Source organism: Xiphias gladius, chromosome 19, assembly GCF_016859285.1.
Source record: "Xiphias gladius isolate SHS-SW01 ecotype Sanya breed wild chromosome 19, ASM1685928v1, whole genome shotgun sequence".
Taxonomy (NCBI): Eukaryota; Metazoa; Chordata; class Actinopteri; order Istiophoriformes; family Xiphiidae; genus Xiphias; species Xiphias gladius.
The window spans coordinates 30,860,051-30,882,801 of NC_053418.1; the positions used below are offsets into that span (position 1 = coordinate 30,860,051).

The 22,751-nt window shown below is 37.6% G+C and overlaps 1 protein-coding gene across 3 annotated transcripts in view; it reads left to right on the forward strand.

The window, feature by feature from the left end:
* The window catches only part of pdzd2 (PDZ domain containing 2), a 90,062-nt gene extending 68,963 nt beyond the window's left edge, over positions 1 to 21,099 (forward strand). The window contains exons 22-26 of one of the 3 annotated variants that reach the window (XM_040154734.1): positions 1,216 to 1,333; positions 2,733 to 2,834; positions 14,031 to 14,301; positions 14,731 to 14,865; positions 17,136 to 21,099. In XM_040154734.1, coding sequence (XP_040010668.1) covers positions 1,216 to 1,333; positions 2,733 to 2,834; positions 14,031 to 14,301; positions 14,731 to 14,865; positions 17,136 to 17,296 — 787 coding nt within the window. In that variant the 3' untranslated portion in view covers positions 17,297 to 21,099. Of the gene's footprint in view, positions 1 to 1,215; positions 1,334 to 2,732; positions 2,835 to 14,030; positions 14,302 to 14,730; positions 14,880 to 17,135 lie in introns of all 3 variants that reach the window. The other 2 variants (XM_040154735.1, XM_040154736.1) reach the window with 2 other exon arrangements.
* Positions 21,100 to 22,751: the final 1,652 nt, after the last annotated feature.

Consider the following 22,751-nt stretch of genomic DNA (forward strand, 5'->3'; position numbering starts at 1 on the left):
CGGCATACATGATGCAGTTCGGCATGTATGGGATATTTCAACAGTTACAGTAAACCCGGAGAGGACAGCATGTAAGTCACCAGCTGCACTGCTTAAGGGATAGGTTCACATTTTTACAAGTCTATCAATAGCTACATTAAAAGAGGTATTGATATAACAGGCATTTGAAGCTTTGTATTAGCTCCAGCTGAACTTCGGAATACATTTTCACACAGAAAGAGGACTATGGATTTTGTCGCCCATCTTTTACACTGAAATCCCTATTTTCTATAAGAACTCATAACATACATACAGCCATGTGAGTGAACCTAACCTTTAAAGCAAGCTAAACATCACTACACAATGCAGTCTGTACCACTGCTCAGTGTTTGCTTCCATTTATCTTTGCTGGCAGTTGTTATAATTTCAGCATTGTAACAAAATGTCTTAGATTATATCAGTTGCATGTGATATAAGGTTCGATTGGCACTGTATATTCTGTTTTGTGCATATATACAGATGTAAGTGCGCACAGTTGTGTCTGGTTGAATATAGTGTGTGTGACAGAGAGAGATGGCAGTTAGTTTGGTAAGACTGTATCTAAAAGCCAAGAAAGCAGGACAAGGTGCAATCTTTTACCACTGTGCGAGGTTGTGACTATTTCCTAGAAGCAGCAAATATCAGTGCAGAACATGTATATATTCATATCAATAGAAAAGATGTTAGTTTTTTTTGCCAGAATACAAATGTATGGAACCTACACTTACAATACATCTTTTCTACAATCAACACTTGAACATGATGTACCAATAGTCCTTTGCATTGTTGACTGGGAAATAAGCAGGTTTTTGGTTTTTCCAGCTGACTACCCTGGATCTTTGGTCACTGTTATATTTCAAGGATACATTAAATATTGTTTTTTTTTTTTTGGTTTGTTTGGTTGTCTTTTCTTAATGGTAAAGACTGAGATCGATCTCATAATGTAATATGAGATTTGTAAGGAATATAGTATATTTCAGTCATATTTCAGATAATTTTCAGTCATCTCATCTAGACTGTAAAACAGAACTATAAATGAAAAAATGTGTTTTGGTAAATATTAGTAGTGCTTAATTTACTTGTATTCACTTCTATTATAATCATGTTTGATTTTAAAAGGTCGTCATGTTTGAAATAGTAATCGTGGTTAAAAAAAAATACAGTAATTTCATTAAATTTGATTCCTTTTGTCCACAGTTTAAAGGAGCTGGCTACTTCTCCTCTGAGTCAGTGTAAGCTGCAAACACTGCTGTTCTCCCTGACAGCTAAATCATACGTGTTGGCCCTGATTCAGGAGGCCAAGGCCCTCTCTGAGGTAATGTCACACTGCTGACACATACAGTCCTGGTTGAAATTATTTGCCCCCCTGAATTTTAAGTACAGAATTTAGAATATCTTCAGAAACAAAGGCAAATTAACCAATTTCGTATAAACAGAATATTTGAATAAAATGTCCAAAGTTACTAAACAAAATAAAAAAATAAATAAATAAAAAAGCACCACTTGCATAATAGTGAAAAAACACAAACACAAAATGTACCCAAGACACAGTTATTGGCAGCGTTCACTAATATTTGGTTGCAAAACCTTTGGGAACAATGACATCCTCTAAACATTTCTTTTAGTCATCTAGAAGATTCTTGCATCTGTCTGCTGGTAGTTTCTGCCACCCCCATAGCTGTACTTTCAAGGTCTTTTAAGTTTGCAGGACTCCTTTTCCTTATGGGCTTAATTTTGTTGCCTATAAACAAACTTAAGCACTGCATTCCCAGAGAGCTCTACTCTTGGTTTAATCTGTCCATAGAACATTATCCCCGAAAGACTGTAGCTTATCTATGAAAGATTTTGCAAACATTAGTCTTGACTTTTTGTGCCTTTCTTTCAATAATGGTCTCCTTCTTGGCCTTCTCCCATGGAGTCCTACTTGGTTTAGTGTGCGGTGTGTGGTACGGGCTGAAACGACAAATCCAGATTGCGCCAGGTCAGCCTGAAGCTCTTTAGATGTCTTGCGTGGTGTTTTTTCCCACAATCTGCATCACCCTTTACAGACTTGTCTCATTGAGTCTCTTCTTAGCACCACATCCTGGAAGCGTCTTAACAGTTTTATGACTGTGAAACTTCTTGATAACATTACGAATGGTTGAAACGGGGACTGGTGATTGCCTTGTAGTTTTTGGAATTGTTATGTTTTTGGATTGTAGTCTAATGGCATTTCTGGTGCTCTCAGACAGCACTCTTGTCTTTGCCATTGTGAAAAAGAAACTGAAAACAATCAGTCCCTTCTTATGCAGTAAAACCATCATTCATTGATTAATTCAGGTCATGTGAACAGAAAATTAAGCACTGGTAAGTCTTATTTGTTTTTTATTTTGTTTGAAGAACTCATTTAAATTCATCAAAAGGGGGGGGGGGGTAATTGTGTCAAGTGTAAATTTTATGTCTGTATTTTTATTTCACTATATAAAAGCATTTTGTTGTCGTTGTTGTTCAGTGACTTTGGACATTTTATAAATGGTCTAATTATACAAATTGGTTAATTTGCATTTATTCTAAAGATATTCTAAATTCTGTACTTAAAATTCAGGACCTCCATTTGCAAGATCTACTTCACATGTAATTTAATATCTAACACATTCATTAGACTATATTGTTTCAGTCCTACTTTCTGAATGAATTCCTCTGTCACATTGATTCTGTATCTGAACTCTCTGCAGGTTAACAACGATACTCACCTTGTTGTCTTGAGTAAAGAAGAAGGCTTAGGGCTTGGTTTTAGTATTGCTGGTGGAGTTGACCTTGAACAGAAGGCAATAACTGTAAGTACAGTTTATAAATACTCAGGAACTTACTGTAGGGGCTGTAACATTAGATATAGAATGAATATGACAAATACTCTGAAATGAATACAAAGCTGAAACATCTGTCCATAAAATGTAACTCAAAAAAGAGAATAAGTTACTTTATCAGAGATGATGTTAACGGCCCTGTTTTTATGGTCAGCAGCAGTCAGACAGTTTGGTTTTTTTCCTGACCTTGAAATTCACTTTGCCTTGCTGTGTGGGGTTTTGGTGCCAAGCACATGGTGCACAGGTGGAAGTGGAGGAACAAACAGGTGGGAGGTTCATTCAAATCAGGCAGCACAAAGTGAGTTGTTGGTAATTTGTCGGAAAAGGGGGACTTGGACTTTGTGCTGAGAATAGACATCCCACAACCAAATCAATGTGCTGATGTGATTGGTATGTGATTGGTATGTGGTTGGTGGTTGGTACAAATAAAGCAGAATGATCCTTTATTCTCATGCCAGTCACTTAACATTAAAACAACTTGATGTTTATCCTTGTGCTTTACGTTTCATTACAGGAGATAAATAACCTATTGTACTCATCACTGTGCATTATATGAAAAAAAATTCCTCACTAGCAACAAGAAAACTGCATTCTGTGAAATGAAAGTCTCCTGCAAAAGCTGCCTCAGTATTTCACTTCTCTTTTCAAATTTAAACTCACTGCTCACCAGAGCAGATCGCAGGCCAATTGACTCTACTTAACCCTCGGGTAAATACTGAATTTGGGAAAATTGCCTTCCACTACCTCACACCTTGTAAACTGAATGAATTACAGAGAATTTTACAACTTAGTTGTCTTTGTCCACTGGCCAATTTTAGACTTTTAACTAACTAAACTATTTGTTGATGTCTGTGATTGTCTCTGATCCTGTATGTGCTTTTGTTATGTCTTTCTATGTTCTTTGTACGTTATGTGCTTTTGTTTTGTCTGGTTATGTTCGTTTTTCTTTCTCTCTGCTGTACTCAGGTCTCTTGTACAAAAGAGATCTTGATCTCAATGAGATCAATCCATTCATCCATCCATTTTCTGCCGCTTATCCAGAGTCTGATTGCAGTGGCAGCAGGTTAAGCAAGTTATCCAGACATCCCTCTTCCCCAGCAATGTTTTCCAGTTCCTCCTGGGGGACCCCAAGGCCTTCCCAGGCCAGATAGGCTATGTAGTCTCTCCAGTGTGTTCTGGGTGGGTTTACTGTGGGGACAGTTGGACATGCCCGGAAAACCTCGAATAGAAGGTGCCCAAGAAGCATCCTGAAAAGATGCCAAACATTTTCAACTGGCTCCTTTCGACACGTAGGATCAGCGGTTCTAGTCTGAGCTCCCTCCCAATGTTGGAGGTCCTTACCCTATCTATAAGGGTGAGCCCAGTCACCGTACTGAGGAAACTCATTTTGGATGCTTGTATTCGCAATCTCATTCTTTCAGTCATTGCCTACAGCTCATGACCATAGTTAAGGGTTGGAATGCTGGCCAAAACCAACTGGAAACACGTTTGACTTCCTGCCGTGACGGCGAACACAACTCTCACTCCGGTTATATAAAGACCGGATGGTTCGCTGTAACGGTTATATTTCATTAGATCCCTGTGGCCCTTTGAAGGCAGCAGGACACATATGCTGATAAATCTGCAATTTCTGATCTTGAGAGGTGCTGCATCAGAGAGCAGTGACATTACACACAACTATTTACTGTATTTACCTTTTATTAAATGATGTGCAAATGACACCAGTCTGCTACAAAGTAATCACAAATCTCTATACGTCAGATTCAGATTACCATAGGTCATTGATCCTGTGTGTCACACTCTAGTTTCCAACTTTAAAAAAATCAGCATTTCATATTTTATTCTTGAAACGCATTATTGTGCAATTGCTACTGTGTCATATTTTAAGATGTGATGTGGCCATTCCCAATGTGAAATACAGTAGAATTATTACTGAAATAGGATTGTATTGATGCATTCACATAAACGGCTTCACCAAACTACTTTTTAATTATTGGTTTCTGTATTATTAACTGTTAAAAAGCCCACACCATCTGCGTCTCTTTGCACAGTTGTCATCATGCATTACTGTGATGTGAGTCAACATTTTTGCCATAGTCAAGTAACTAAATTGATCAGGAAACAAGATGTAACATCTTTTGAACTCAGCTAAGCAGGTGACATTGATTGATTAAAAATGTTTGCTTTCTGGAAACAGAGCAGTACATTTTCATAAGAAAACCTCATGAATTTATAAAAGTTGGGAAAACTACAGTTAAATGGCTCAGTCATATCCAGTCAGTCATATTTAGAGATTTGTTATGAAAATTTCACTGAACAAGAGTGCATACAGTTTACCTGACAGTCCTCTCACAAACTCCTCCATGCTTAGCTAGACGTATAACACCAAAGTGTCTTCGTGAATGTTAAGCACTCGCCACTTCTGTTGTAGAGATATGTTAAATGAGGCCCCATACAAAACAATTTATAGTGGGGCAAGCTGCATGAGCCTAAAAGAGCTCATGATTTTTACATGATCTGCAACTTTTACAGCATACATTAGCTTCAGAAAGTCATGGGACTTCTTCCTTTTTCTCCAAGCAGGGCCACAGCAGCTGGATGCCAACAATTTCCAGATAAGTGCACATTTGTGAGCTCTTCTGGCTTCCCAAGTTGGAAATTTGGCCAAAAAAACAGTTGCGGTTTATAACAGTAGGGTCAAGGCAGCTGAGGTGCCTATACCTTATACCATATTATATTCCCTAATCAGCCCTAACTTTTCTTGGGACCGCTATTTGGAAATATCCTGACAGTTGTGCCATTCGAAAGCGTGATGCTCCACTTGTGCTCTTAAATGATTTGATTAATGACTGGCACAAAAATAATTCCTCCTCATCAGTGGTCTAAGGTACATTTTCATTTGCAGAATTCTGTCTTAAGAGTCTTCTAGTATCACAAAAGATGGTGCTCTGCATAAACCTTTAACCCAAGTGGTGCACCATCATGTTACAGTCAAAATAAGCTAATACAAACAGACTACTTAATCATTGTTTCTATATTTATTCATAGTAACAGTGAGACAACAAAACCATCTTGGCCAATATTAGGATAAATAGGGGGTGGTTCAAGTCCAGCCTGAGCCAGTTTTAAGCCTGATCTTAAATGTGGAGAGGGTGTCTTCCTCCCGGACCCAAACTGGAAGATGGTTCCACAGTAGAGGAGCCTGATAACTGAAGGCTCTGCCTCCCATTTTATTTTTGGAGACTAGGAACCACAAATAAGCCTGCGTTCTGCACAGTTTTCTAGTGGGGTAATAGGGTACTATGAGCTCTTTAAGATATGATGGTGCCTGACCATTAAGGGCTTTGTAGGTGAGGAGGAGGATTTTAAATTCTGTTCTGGATATTACAGGGAGCTAATGCAGAGGAGCTAACACTGGAGAAATATAATCTCTTTTTCTAGTTCCTGTCAGTATTCATGCTGCAGAATTCTGGATCAGCTGGGGAGTACTAAAGCTTTGTTGGGACAGCCCGATAAAAAGGAATTACAATAATCCAGTCTAGAAGTAACAAAAGGATGGATCTTTTTGAGACATATGTGCCTGATTTTCACAATGTTACGTAGGTGAAAAAAGGCAGTCCACGAAGTTTATGGGGGAGTTAAAGGACATATCCTGATCAAAGATAAAGATAAAGAGATTCCCAACGGTGGTGCTGGAGGGCAGGGCAGTGCTATCTAAAGTAACTATATCATTAGATAGCGTGTTTCTGAGGTGTTGGGGGCCAAGTACAATAACTTCAATTTTGTCTGAGTTTAACAGCAGAAAGTTGCTGGTCATCCAGGTCTTTATGTCCATAAGGCAAGCTTGAAGTTTAGCTAACTGATTGGTTTCATCGGGCTTCATTGACAAGTACAAATGGGTGTCATCTGCATAACAGTGGAAGTTTAAGGAGTGTTTCCTAATAATATTGCCTAAAGGAAGCAGAGATGCGGTGAATAGAATTTGTCCAAGCACAAAACCTTGTGGAACTCCTTGACTTACTTTTGAGTAAATGGAGGATTTATTGTTAACATGCGCAAACTGAAATCGATCAGATAAATAGGACTTAAACCAGCTTAGACCAGTTCCTTTAATGCCAATGAAATGTTCCAGCTTCTGTAATAGAATGTGATGGTCAATAGTGTCAAATGCAGCACTAAGATCTAACAAAAAAAAAGTACAGAGACAAGTCCTTTGTCTGATGCAATTAAAGGTCATTTGTAACTTTCACCGGTGCTGTCTCTGTGCTATGATGCACTCTAAATCCTGACTGAAAATCAAATAAACCGTTATTATGTAAAAAGTCACACAACTGGTTGGCAACAGCTTTCTCAAGGATCTTAGAGAGAAAGGGAAGGTTACATATGGGTCTATAGTTGGCTAAAACATCTGGATCAAGAGTAGGCTTTTTAAGAAGAGGTTTAATCACAGCTGTTTTAAAGGACTGTGGTGCATAGCCTGTTAATAAAGACGTATTGATTATATCTAGTAAAGAGGTGGTAACTAAGAGTAAAACTTCCTTAAGCAGTCTAGTTGGAATGGGGTGTAAGAGAGGTTGATGGTTTAGATGAAGACAGTTGAAGTTAGTTGGTGAAGGTTGATGGGAGAAAAACTGTCTAAGTATATATCAGGCTTTACAGCTGGTTCGTTTGTTTGAAGATAAATTGGTTCCGGTTGAGAGCAGGAGGTGGTGAATTTTTTCAATAATAGTTAGAATTTTATCATTAAAGAAGCTCATGAAATCGTCATTACTGAGAGCTATAGGAATACATGGATCAATGGAGCTATGACTTTCTGTAAGCCTAGCTACGGTGCTGAAAAGAAACCTAGGGTTGTTATTATGTTCCTCTATTAGAGATGAGTAATAGGCTGCTCTGGCATTACAGAGGGCCTTCCTATATGTTTTAAGACTATCATGCCAGGCTAAGCGGCATTCTTCCATTTTGGTAGAATGCCATATCCTTTCAAGGTTTCGTGTAGTTTCTTGTAATATGCAGGTTTGGGAGTTAAACCATGGAGCAAACCTCCTTTGTTTTATTATCTTCTTTTTTAGAGGAGCAATAGAGTCGAGTGTTATCTCATTGAGCCTGCAGCACAATCAACCAAATGATCAATTTGGGAGGGACTAAAGTTAGTATACAAGTCCTTGTTTATATTGTGATATGGCAGTTAATTAAGTGCTGATGGAATCACTTCCTTAAATTTAGCTACAGCACTATCAGATAGAAATCTAGAAAATAAATTTTTGCCTAATAGTGTGTAGTCCAGTAATAAGAATTCAGAAGTTACCAAACAATGGATTGATAAAAGAGGATTCTGTGGAAAGACTGTTAAATGTTTAATTTCAATGCCATAAGTCAGAATGAGGTAAAGGATGTGGTTACTACAGTGAGTGCATTTTTTTAAAGTCTGGGCGAAGCCAATTGAGTCTAATAGTGAGATAAAAGCAGTGCTAAGGCTGTCATTATCAACGTCCGTATGAATATTGAAATTGCCTACTGTAATTACTTTATCTGTACTAAGGACTAAACTTGATAAAAACTGTGAGAATTCAGATAAAAATTCAGAGTAAGGGCATTTCAACAATTTCAAAATTTACCCAAGAAGGGTTAAATAGAGGAGTCTGGAGTTGGTTCTAGAGCTTAAAGATGTTTCACCTCTCATCCAAGAGGCTTCTTCAGTTCTGACCGACTGGTGGGGAGTCCCAGGTATTTAACCTCTGTGGGATCAAGGCCACTGATATCACTTGGTTCGTTAGTGCTCCTGGCTGTTGTAATGACAGTTGTTTGGCTTGGAGTCCCATGCGGCCAAAGGTGAGTGTTAAATCCCCTGGGAAGGGATGAAAGGACAGCATTATAGGTGGGGGATAAGTGGTGTCGTAGACCTCCTCTTCTGTTGAAGAATGTTTTTTCTATTTTAATGTAGATAGCCTCCTTCACTTCTCTTCCAAACCACCTGTCCTCCTCTATCCAAAATATGTACATTGTTGTCCTTGAAGGAGTGTCCCTTATCCTTACCGTTCACGTAAAATGCTGAGTCTTAACCTGAGGAGTTGGCCCTCCTGTGTTGAGCCATGCATTTGTTTAAGGATTGTTTAGTTTCACCACTATATAAGTCTGTGCATTCATCACTGCATTGGACTGCATACACTAGTTTGTTTTTTTGTGTTTGGGTGTGCAGTCTTTTCGATAGACCACATTTTGTGTTAGTGTGTAGCTGGTTTTGAAAACAGAGTGATACAGCACTTGTTGAAGATCCTCCTGAGTTTCTCAAATGCTCCAGACAGGTATAGGATGACGATCTTGTTGCATTTATTCTTCTTTTCTTCACCACCCTGGTTTCTTCCTGGCTGTTTTCACAAAGGTCCAGTTAAGGTATCCACATGCTTTAACATATCCAAAGCTGTCAACATTTAAACTATTTCTGAAACAAGACAAACATACTGCACTTATAAAGTTTTACTGATGGAATACATGTCAACGTTTACAAATAGGGTTGCAAATTATCACTATAGCTTCGCCATTAGGTTGCCGAGACTCCCTTCAAAAAATTTGCAATTTTTTTTAATTTGTTGAATTGAGTTTGTTGAATTAGTTGAGTCTACAACAAATTAACGAATCCTTCATGCCTTCTTGTGAATTTGACATATAAATATAATACATCAAGTTATTTCCGTCTTTCTATAAAAATATTTGGTAGTATCATGTTGTGGGGGTGTTTTTCAGCGGCAGGGACAGGGAGACCGGTCAGGGTTGAGGGAAAGCTGAACGGAACAAAGATATCAGAGATAACAGAGATATCCTTAATGAAAACCTGGTCCAGAATGCCCAGGACCTCAGACTGGGGGTTCACCTTCCAAAAGGACAGTGACCCTAAGCACACAGCCAAAATAACGTTGGAATGGCTTAGGGACAACTCTGTGAATGTCCTTGATTGGCCCAGCCAGAGCCCTGACCTTAACCCAATCGAACATCTCTGGAGAGACCTGAAAATGGCTGTCCACCGACAGTCCCCATTCAACCTGACAGAGCTTAAAAGGATCTGTAGAGAAGAATTGTAGAAAATCCCCAAATCCTGGTGCGCAAAGCTTGTTGTGTCATACCCAAGATTCAGGGCTTTAATCACTGCCAAAGGAGCTTCAACTAAGTACTGAGTAAAGGGTCTGAATACTTGTCAATGTAACATTTCAGTTTTTTCTTAATAAATTTGCAAAAATTTCTACAATTCTCTTTTTGCTTTGTCATTATAGGGTACTGAGTGTAGAAAAAATGAATTGAAACAACTTCAGCATAAGGTTGCAACATAATAAAATGTGAAAAAAGTGAAGGGGTCTGAATACTTTCTGAATGCACTGTGACTCTGTATCAAAACAGCTGGCCAGGTCAACGCAGCTGCCTGCAGATTAGCCGCTCCATCTCATTGGTCCTGCTTCTTTCAAGCGTGTTGTCAGGGTCGAAGCATTTTGATATTTTGATATCCTTCATTAAAATCCCCCTTATGATTTCAATAGCTAACTCTGTCCTTTTAAAACTCAGTTTAAAATTAGCCTAGTAGCATCCTTATACATCTGTTGCCAAACGGTACATTGGTGGGCTTTACTTTCACATAATCTGAATTGATTTGGGTTTTGTCCAGTCACAAGCAAGAATTGTTGTCTCAACCTTTTCCGTAATCTGAAATTTTGGTGTGTTTTCTGTTTTTCTGTTGTGTTGTATTAAGTGTTGTTGTTTTCCACTAAGGGCTACAGTAACTCAGAGACAATAATTTGAAATGATTCCTGTAAAAATTATGTCTGTTACCTCTGCCATGGAGGTTATGTTTTCTGGTTATGCTGGTTTGTTATTTTGTCAGCATGATTACGCAAAAAGTACTCAACCAATTTGCACCAAACTTGATGGACGGATGGGGCATGAGCCAGGGAAGAACCCACTACATTTTGGTGTGGATCTGGTTAAAGGGGCAGATCCAGGAATTTTTTATCACTTTCCTAAACATTATGTGATAGGGCATTTTTCACTTTGGCTGAGGTATGTGCTCTACTGAGTGCCAGTCTAGTTTGGAAAGCTGTAGAGGCTCACGCAGTACATTTTTTGTGAGGGTCTCCATTTCACAAATCTCTACAACAGAGGTGGTAACTACTCAATATACATGTAGATGCTTTGTTGTTATACTGCTAGGCATGGAGAAGTTTGTGAGAGGACTGTCAGGTAAACTGCAAACACACAATGAAGCAACCCTGACTGCTCCAAAAATGACAGGAAAAATAAAAAAAAACAAGGAAATCTGATGAGGCTTAGTAGAACGAATAGATAGAAAGCCTTCAATGTCATTGCATTGTTCAAAAAAATACAAAATATTAGGAGTACTCTTGGTGCATTTAAAAATTAAAATAACGTTGAAAAAAAATTGCCTCACATACCTAAAAAAAACAAGTCCTAATGGAAAAATAAATATATAAATATACGGTAGACAATAAAGTGCCTCAGTACCAATAGGTGTAGTATACACTGGAATAAGTAAATTATTGCACATTTATTATTATTGCACGTGTATAGAGATTATTGCACAGTGATAATTCCACAGTGGAAATTGCACAAGAATAATAATATTGCAGATTGTAATATTGATTACTTTTTGATGAAGTTTAGACTGCTAATGGCCTCAGGAAAGAAACACCATAAGTCTAGTGGTCCGTGCTGAAAATGTCCTGTAACGCCTGCCATTCCATTCATTTTGTGCAAAGCAGTCTTGTAGCTGAAAGACAACTCCCGCAGGCCAAGTTTTAATAATCTTTGTGTTGTGCTTTATTTTCCTCCTGAGGGGAGTATATGCTGAGATGAGGAGCAGTGAGAGATGGACCATCTAGCCTAAGTGTGGAAGAGGCACCACTCTGTCGGCATGCTTGATGTTGATACTGAACCCTAATATGTGTGAGTGTGTGTGTGAATGGGTGAATGTAGCATTTAATGTAAAGCACTTTCAGTGGTCAATAAGACTAGAAAAGCACTATATATGTATATGCACTCTATATGTATATATGTAAAATCATGTGGTGCTGTGTCTTTGAAAGCACAATTCTACATTTTTTTAGAGATAACTGGGAACAATACCAATAGTATTATAGTTGTGGTCTATGGTCAGTTGTAATGGTACTCTGCAGTACTGTGCCATACTGCCATTAAGTCAGGTCCTAATTACCTCTCCCAAGTAGTGTATGTAATCACTGTCTTTTTATGTGTTGTTTTGTTTTTTTGTTTATTTGCCAGCAGGAGTACGCAAAAAGTACTGAACTGATTTGCATTGAACTTGGTTGAGGGATAGGGCACGGGGAAGGGGGTAACCCAATAAATTTTGGGGCAGATCTGGAATCTTTACTATGATTTTGACTTTTTCCTCTGAACTCTGGTGTATGTTGTTTGACAGTGGCCTTGGCAGAGGTCTATGCTCTACTCTGCGCATTTTCTATATGCATTATTGTCAGTTACTTCGGTAGAAAAGAGATCAAAGATATAAATGTGTGCTCTAAAAGTGTATTCTATTTATTTGTCGAAAAAAAATATTTTAAAAGATTTAGTAGTGTTTAAAGAAAGAATGTTTGTTTGTATTGACCTTTACTAACTTTACACCCAATTAGAAAAATCCCAAAAGATCATTTGAGAGATAATGTATAAGTATCTAAATATACAGTGCATTGTTTATTTAATTAAAACATTTAAAAGCATCAGGATGGTATGTTTTAGCCATGTCATCTAGTTCAAAAACTCAAAAGCTTTACAGCTTCTTAAAAACCTCAAAGCACTCAGACGGATAATGCTAGGAGTTTTTGGCTGGGGTCAGAATAGGACAAGGGGGTTTAGAAGTTTTCTTTTTTTTCAGGTTCTGATGAGGACCAGGTTTACCAGTCTAAGGGGTACAGTGTTTGCTTAGGTTGGACTACATAGTTAGAACAAGCATCATCTTTAGCAACTCATCGACAGCAACTATTTAAAAGAAATACAGCGTGAAGCCCTTTGTAGACATGACATAAGTAACATTGTTGGCTTCATCTAGCTGTTAAAACGATGGCAACAGCTTCATTCAGATATGAAAGGACATCTACAGAAAGAGACTGCATGCTTGCTTGATATGTGGCACCTTGTGCACCAGAGGGAGCAGGGACGAGAGAGAAGAAATTATTTAAAAAGGTTGTGGTAGCAAAGAAGACTGCTATTTCTTTTTTCACAGGCTGCATCACTGATGGATTTTAAACTAATTTTGCCATTGAAGCCTTAATTAATGACCATCATCAACGCAAGGTTCGCCTCCTCTTCTCACAGCGGGTCCACTTACGCGTTGGCCACACCACCTACTTACCAGCCTTGTCTTTCTACATTAAGACTTTGATAATGGCTATCATTAATGATAATCATCTGTGGTTGATAAGCGGTCCAAAAAGTAAAGAGTTATAACATGAAAGCCATCACATGATTCAGAACAAGAGAGAGAGAGAGAGAGAACACCAGAAAATTACTTCCCTTCACCTGAGGTTTTGTTAACTTATTGACTTAATGAAATTATGACTTATTTGCTATTACTATATAGCAGCCTACACATGTAACCTCCACTTTCTCCTTTAATACATGCAATTTTCTAAAATGGTTTGAAAAAATACTTGCGGGAAAAATAGGCGAGATGCCGAAAATAGTGAATTCTGCTGTCGATTTTAAACATGCACAAGAATTAAATTTCAAGACGTTAAGTTGTGACTCTCAAATAATTCCTATTTTCTCACATGCTGTATGAATTGCATTTTGTTTGATAATGCTTTATTCAACAGTTGGCATGAATGAAAATAGTGAGGGCATGCAGATCTGATTTTTACTCTGGTTGTGCAAATTTTTTTTTTAGCCTCTTCTGCTCCAGTCAACAGTCGAATAATAGTTTTTTTTATAGAGATACCTGATATGAGAACTTAAAACTGCCTTTTTCATGGTTTCCTAGTTTATTAAACTGATTTTGCAGATAGGAAATGATGATCTTTGAAGGTGAAACAAGATGTGCATAAATGTTATGTTGAAAAAAGATTGTAGAGACGTTAGTTGTATTTGTTCTTGCCAATATCTGTGGGTATTGGGTGGTAATACTGTAACACATACCTTTGTGTCCAGGTTCATCGGGTCTTCACCAAAGGTGCAGCTAGCCTTGAAGGCACAATCCAGAGAGGTGACAGCATTTTATCCATAAATGGCACATGTCTGGAGGGTAAAACCCATGGAGAGGCTGTGTCTTGCCTTCATCAAGCCAGGCTGTCCAATCAAGCCTTAGTAGTCATTTGGAGAGACAAGGACGGTGAAGTAAATGTCTCGGACAGACACAACTCGGCTAGCCAGCCAAAGTGTATGCAACCTGCCAGGAAGAAATCTTTGGAAGCTGGAGCAGGTAAGGCCCAGGCTTACACCTATGACAACACAGACAAACCTTCTAGTCTTCATGAGGGTAAAGTAGTTTATCCCACAAAGCAACAGAGCTTCTGCTACTATTTCCATGTTATGTTAACTTTATTAACCTTTATCATACCTTTCTTTTTTAACATTAACCTAGTCAGTAATGTTGAGTTTGCATACTTCTCACCTGTGAAACTGATTTCAGAAATACTTTGATCTACATGTCTACATATCAGTGCTCCAGTCCAGCTCCTGTAGACCATTTATAAAACACAAGCATTAACCTTATAAACAGCCCTTGTTGTTGCAGTGTTAGCTTTCATCACCTGGCAGCAAATTAACTTGGCTCCAATAGTAAGCAGTAGCAACTTCTCATAAACTACCTGTGTTAATAATATAATTCTGGGTGTTGAATATTTCTCAGTGGTGGATTTAGGTCCAGATCATGCTTTAATGGTGGAGCTTCACAAGACTTCTGCTGGCTTGGGCTTCAGTCTGGAGGGGGGAAAGTCCTCAAGCCACGGAGACAGGCCTCTCATTGTCAAACGCATCTTTAAAGGTGACCTTCTCTCTGTAGGTCTCTCAGAAAGTACATGTTAAATGTAAATACTCATCTGTAATCAAATTAAGTGACATTGTAGTGGTATGTAGGCCTATCCACAGTGGACTGGAGTGTACCTGTGGTCCTCCTATGATTGATAATACACAGTTTGTCTGCGTAAACTTGTGCAAATTTGTCATGTCCTTAACCTGTTAACACATGATAATGGTGTCGTGGCACAGGTTCCTTGATAACTAACACAAGAGAGGATGCAGGCCTTACCTTCACTCAGCTAACTTTCCTCTGTCGCTCCACTTGTTCTCTGCAGTGTTCGTCCACTTGACTGCATAGTTGGCACCAGCCATCTAAGGTCTCCTCTGGTCCTATTCTTTCGTTAACAGCTGTGCACAGAGCTTGGAGTTGGTTTTAGTTCATTTAAGCTAACAAGTAGACCCAGACACAAACAAAACCAAAAATACTTTAGGGAAAAGGGTTATCATTCATTGTCCGTCACAGTCTCAACAAAAGAGATGCACTTTTCGTAGCAAGCCACACTGTCTTCTGTCTTCTCTGACTTCTTCCTATACTCTCACTTCTCTAGCGTCTGTAACCTTGCAGGCTCATATGAGATAATACCTGCCCTCTTAAGATTTGCAACCAATCAAAGAACAAATAAACAAATAAAACAAATAACAGGCTGTAATCCTGAACTTGTCTTCCCCTACAAACAAATAGTCTCATGAAGGACAGATCATTTATGCAAGTAAGTCCTCCAAAGTAGGGTTTTAGAGCAACTTTTACCACAATCCTGAGATTCTCTCAGACCCTGGAAATGGCATTGGCTACCACATTGTTCTTGAATGAAATGTGCTTGACTTAATGTTATACAGTTGCAACACTATACATTTAAACACTTGAGCATTGGCATGCTGGAACCTGGTAGGAAAGCTAATGGACTGTTGTTGGAATAAACTACCATCTTTTCTCTACTAACATCATATAAGTCGAAACACCAAGGCTTAAGTCTCTTTCTCAGTGGTTGAATATAATTGTTGATGTTTGTTTAACTTTTGAAGTAATATGCAACTGGTCTTCTGTAATCATCCTCACCTGACAGAAGGGGAGCAGTTCCAGTTCTTACGTCACCCACATCCTCAGAAAGAGCAAGAATTACACTTGCAACTTTCAGTTTGAGGAGTTTTGTAGTAGGTGCCGGACAAAGTAGCCTTGACCTGAGCTAAAGCCTTTTAACACTCTTCAGACCACGCCCACTTCACATTTTCCCATAACAGCAGAAATTAGCTACATTCAGGTATGGCAAACAGGAAAGTTAACAATAGTTTGGACTTTAGCTGCCCTAGGGAGCACAGGCCCACAACCACTTTCCAAACCCACATTTTGGTAAATTCACCTCGAGGTTCCCCTCTCAGCCACTAAAACAAACACCTGACAAATTTGGAGCATGTATTCCTTCTGGATTACTTGCTTCTTATTAGGGGGAAACCAGTACCACAATACCTCCAACATTGTGGTACAAGATATGGTTAGCATCAACCTGTAGTATAGGGCATTAGTCGCACTAAGTCTTTTGGCTGTATCAGCTGTACTAAGGATACGGGCCTTACCTGACCCCCAGTGGACTCAATTAACTTTCCTATGTCATTTCAATCGTTCCCTGCAGTAGGGCCAGCCTGCTCAGGTCTGCAATGATCCTCTTCCCATGTTAATACCCAGTCACTGAGTTTATATAGGGTAATAAAGAGACACAGACAGAAACTGTACCGAAATACTTAAGGGAGGAGGGATATCATTTTTTATCCATCAGACTCAACAAAAGAAGAGCATGCCACTGTCCCCTCTTCATACTACTCTTGCTTCTCTGGCAGGATTATACTAGGTAAGACCCACTGATTAAACGTATCGAATAATAACCTGTGACCATGACAATAGTCCATTTTAAATTGCCATGTCAGTATTTTTGGCTTGCCTCTTTTTAAAAAAAAATTGTAACGATTCTTTGGTTTTTGTGTTGTCTGGGCTGAGAACTGTGGAGGCTGCAGTTCGAAATAATAAGATTGTAACCAGAGCTTTTATAACTTGGTTTGATAAAGTAATATGTAAATTCTCTTCATCTGAATGCACTTTCAGGCTTGCACTCTTCTGAAGCTTGCCATCAAAGTAGTGTGTGTATTCAAAATATCAATAACAAGTTGAAAGGACATTTTTGGAAAACAAAATCATGGAGTGTATCTTTAAGTAGGCTGAATTGCTGTACTTCTCTACAACAGGAGGTGCTGCAGAGCTGTCGGGGGTTATTGAAGTTGGCGATGAGGTCCTGTCTATCAACGGCTGTTCTCTGGAGGGCCTCATGCACCATGATGCCTGGAAAATCATCAAAGCGACTAACGAAGGGCCCAACCACCTCCTCATCCGCAAGTTGAGTACCTGACTGCAATGAACAAGAATATTGAAACCTCTTGAGAAGGGCCAATGTGAAACTCCCCTCTAACACAAGGTATGGACCAGCAGTAGAAACGAGGACGAGCATTTTCCCACTTTTCTACAAATTTTCTGACTTCTTCGGACTTCATTTGAGGTTTTGTGTTTTATCCTGTTACATGTGTTTATACTTATAAACAGGTCGAATTGGATGGACCAATTACTATTGAGGTGTACAGTGCTGAATTATGCTTTATTTCAGATGGGAAGCGCAGTTTGTTTACAGTAGATTTACATTGAAACATTAAAGAAAACAATATGGTTGTCAGTTGTACCTTTTATAAAATAAAGTCCGTATGTGAAAAGATCTATGGCTGGTTTTGGTTATAGCATCCATCCTAACTTGTGTGAGATAACAATTGTTAATAACCACAAATGGGTGAAATAAGGTAATAACATTTAAGGAATGTATAAAGCAGCTAGGAGGAAAACTTTGGCCTTAAATTAATCAAAGTTTTCTCGAATTCTTACAAGGAAGAATAAATGTTAAGACTTGGTCTCAGCTCCCTAATTATTTTTAGAGGGCTTCATTGGACAGTTCTCCTAAATTAGTTAGGTGTGACCAGCAGAGACAGTAGCTGCACACTTTTAATATTTTGTGAAATTTATCATGATAAGTTGATAATAGACACAAGGTATGTCCCAATACCCCCACAACATGAAAGAGTTCATAATATAACAATATAATAACATTATATCAAGCTATATCAATCATAAAAAGTTAAATAATTATTATATTGGCTAAACTGTGAAATAAACAAATTGTGTTGAGTTTTTGGTTGACCAATGAGTTCTGTGTTAAGGAAAAATGATTGAGTAGTCCTCATTTTACAACCATCGGGGGTCACTGCAGTCAACAGTGAAAAAGGTGACCTAAACTTATTTTTTACCTTGGGCAGTTTACCGCTGACCTTTGTAACATTTCAGGATTTTTCCACTGGACATGAGCTGCTGAAATGTCAATAAAAACTGGAAAAATTGAGTCCTACAACTTTTGACCGGTAGTGTATTTCAACTGTATATACTGTATATGTATATGTTATTATCATTATTATTATTATTATTATTATCAAACAGAAAATGTGCGTGTCCTCAGATGTTTTTCTGTACTGCAATAATCTAGGATCTACTCTTATCCAATTTAAGAAACCTCTGGAGCTCTCTTAATTTCAAGATTATTTTAAGTTTTTACTCTAAAGTTAATGAATAGGAATAAAAGTTTTTTTTCTAAATAGACAGAATATCTCATAACCCCTCAATTAGAAAACATACATTTACTATGTTTAAATAAGGTATTTTAGGTTAATCTAACCCTAAGGGTTAGATTCAGCTGGCATCTCCTTTTTGTCTGGACTGGCTGTTTTCCCAGCATGTGTATGTTTTGTGATCGAGGGTTAACGAGCTATTCTGTCTTTTCCACCAGCACCTGAATGCAGCATGCATTTTTGGATCTGTGTAGAGCTGGAGACCTTGAAAAGATTTTCAAAACACCACACGCAAATGTAAACTGATCCGTGCATATCAGGGGATCCATGCACACATATTTAACCATCTGTAAATAAATCAAAAGAATGTCACAAATATTTTTAGACATTTTAGGAAGCTTTTTGAAATCGAAAGTGATCAGATATTTGAAATTAAAGTTAAAAATCTGTACTTAAAATATCAGTATTTATTCAGGTTTTGATGTGTGCGTTTGCAAAATTGATTTACATGTGTTGAAATTAAGATATTTGTTTGTGAATCTGAACACGCACATTTGCTCCAACCATCTGGATCTGTGTTTATCACAACTATTCGACAATAAACATATGCAATTGAATTTTTTTAAACTCCATTTTATTTTTTTATTCCATAATATTTCTCACTACCAAACAATCTACTATATTTATAATATATCAGTAAGAAAAATAATCGAAAATGATCTGAAATGGAAACAAACAGAAAACCAACTGTAGCAGGAAAGAAATTCTGCTGTTGCTCGTTCTAGTTGTTTGCATGGCTGATAAATGAAAAGAAAGAGGAAAAAAAAGTGGTGTAACATCCTATCAAATGATCAAATCAAATGCAAAAAGGAGGCTAAAACTACGTTACCCTCTTCTGAATTATACTAATGCTTCAGCTAATGTATTATTTATCATGACCAATGCATTAGCCTATTGTAGAATCACTCCAAAGCACATCCCAGAAGGTGCTCACCTCTGTTTCTGTTCTGCAGCCATCTAGAATCTACTCTTAACTAGATTCAGAGACCTCTGAAGCTCTCTTACTTTAAAGAGTATTTTTCTGTTGTAAGAAAATTTATAAATAACTTTTATTCTTAAGTTATCAAGTTGGAGCAAAAGTGGAACATTTTTCCATATGTTTTGCGTAAGTTCAAAATTTCAGTTAATTAGGTTGATAAATATAGGCCCCAATAGTTTCTGCTGTTACCAGCCTAACAGGATGCTCTGCAGATTCTACTCGGGGTTTAAAAAAGGTGACATGTATAATCAGAATGGGATTTAGCAATTCGAAGTCCTTGGGTTTGTTTTATGAAAGACCCTTTTAAATAATATGGTATAAATTAGCTGTGGAGGTCATATATAAAGAAAATGGTCACGAGATATAAACCAAAGCTTTTAAATGCTACTGTCTTTTTTATTACAACCAATTTACTTGCATGAAAAAGTGCTTTTTACCATTTACAAAAACACCAAGATCACTAAATGCACAGCTCAGGTCAGAGATTTTACCTTAATGTACTGAAACTTTTGACTGAGGAAGATTAACATTTGTATAGAAACTGCAATCTTGGTAAAACTTAAAGTGAATTTCATTTTATTTCAAGGGTTTTTTTTACCACGATCTAGTCTGAAACTGTTGAGGGAATTGAACAAATGAGGAAAAGATTTCACTTTTGCTTTCTCTCTTGACAAATGCAGAACTCACATACGTTGGTATTACTGTTATGTGTTACCTAAGGTTTGCTGTTTTTATCAACCTTTTTTTCGTGGGATTTTAATTTCCAGATTTCCAGTGAAATTCTTGTTCTGGGTTATGAATGGATTTATAAAAAAACTGAATTATGATAATAACATGTTTTTTTTGTCAAAAAGATAATTGAAAACTCACACACTGCCATAGGTAGAAAGCCAACACCATACAAAATTCATGGTTTAAATGCAGTACTAGTGGGTGTTATGTCAAAAAAAGAAAACGTGAAACTTTCAGTGTAACACCTCAGCGTACCAGCAAACCCTTCACGAGAGAAGCTGCAGCTCAAACCTTTTCCCTGATTTCAGAAACTCTAAGAGTATTTTCATCCTTAGAGTTTCCTCACTGCTATACAACACATGCCATCACTCCTCTTTTTTCAGCAAGACAAGACAAGAAAATTCAAAACCACCATCAGAAAACATTTAATCACAAGGGATCAAGGCAAGGATGAATCACATTACATTTTATTCTGTGCTAAACTAACTGCTTAGTTGTAAATAATATTTATTGTTTCTTGAAAGGACATATCCTTTTTCTTTTGAGATATGTATTAATGACATGACCATTTCATTTGAATTACCCAGTGTCTTTCACATTTGCCATTTTTATTCTTTTGTTCTGTTCTGTATTGTTTTGTTTCATATATTTTGTTTTACCAAATAAAATAACGTATTATTGGAGGTTTTATGCTGAATGGTAATATTTGCAGTAATGACACAAAAAATGCTCAGTAAAATGATGTGAATAATTACTCAATTGGAATAATAAAATAATACAATGGACAGTGTTAAATGGCTCTTGAAGTTCAGCTAAGACAATGATGACAACTTAGTTTGGTTTCAGTACATTGTGTTTCCATGAGTTCCATCGATCTGTAATAAAAATGCCTCATGATCATATACCTCAGCTTTAAGATTTAGTATCATGACATCCATCCTTATTACACTTAAATCATGACAATTAAATCATGTCAATTAATAATTATTATTTGTGAATGAATATATGTTGGGGTAATCCGTGTAAGAATAAGATTAGGAATTATTATTAAAGTAAACATTAATGATAAAGTATGTCATCATAATCATAATAGATTTTATATATTTATTTTTATTGATTATTTATTTCAAGCGGGCTGAGTGAAATACATAAATTACAGAGAAAAGAAGAAAACATCAGGCAACTGTGGCTCAGGAGATAGAGCGGGTCACCCACTAACTGAAAGGACAGTGGTTTGATCCCCAGCTCTTCCAGCCCACATGTTGAAGCGGCCTTGGGCAGGTTATTGAACCCCAAATTGCCCCCAATGTATCAGTAATCAGTCATCTTGGGAAAATGAAAATGAAAGGAGCAAAAAGTAGTAAAACCAAAAGATATAAACATTAAATTACCTGGGTCAAATCAAAGGAAAAACAAGTCCCGTTTATTTTCCCTATATTAATTTGATCCAAAAAATGGTCCAGACCTCTAAATTCCCACCATTAACACCTTTAAACCAATATAACATACATTAATATCCAGCAGTGCCTGACATTAAGGTCATCCACTCTTTACTTGTGGCATAGTTGCATTTTTCCGATGGAGTCAAATAATTGTTGCAGCTGTAATGATGCCCACCATTATGACAGGCGGAGGGTAATGTAATGTATGAGGTATCTATCTGTTCTGTCCCCAAGCAGATATAGTTTTGGGGTTATCTAATTAGTTAGTCCTAAGTGTTGATCCATACACTATAAACATTATTTCTAAAAAAATTGTAACAACGGGGCTTTCCCAAATTATATGGAAGAATGGGCCGTTCTGCTTAGAGTAAGAGATTCAAGATATCACTGAAAAGCAGTGGAGATTGAAAAGATAGTATCATGTGATGAAATTTACAAGAAATTTCGGCACGGGCCTGAACACAATACAATGTTCCACACAGCCTATGAAAGTAGTAAGCATGGCCATCCATTTACTGATATGCCAGATGATGTGAGCTTGCAAAAGTGGGGTAAACATGGGCTGAGTTTTACACTCAGACAAGATGTGTGGGGATATACTGTAATTGGCCATATTGCAACAGAAGTGAAAAAAAGTGGTCGGCAACATGATCAAATATAAACAAAAATTGTGTGTTGATTAACAGAGCCACTACAATCATTGGCAAGTCTGTGTTGGTGGTCTGTTTGAGGGCAGCTATTGCTAGCAGAGCCAGAAACAATTTTGAGCTGCTGAAGTTGGATGGGACAACAGCAAATGTTATCACAGAGACATTCCTGGCATGTCTTCATAATCATGGCTTCAATGACCACTTTTTGGGTGAGTGTTTTGTGTCCTTTGATGTGATAGTAATATTGCTAGGCAGAAGAGAAGCAACTTGATTCCATGTCAGCACACATGAAAGCTCCTCACTTAGAGGGGGCAACAAGCTAATGACAGACACTATT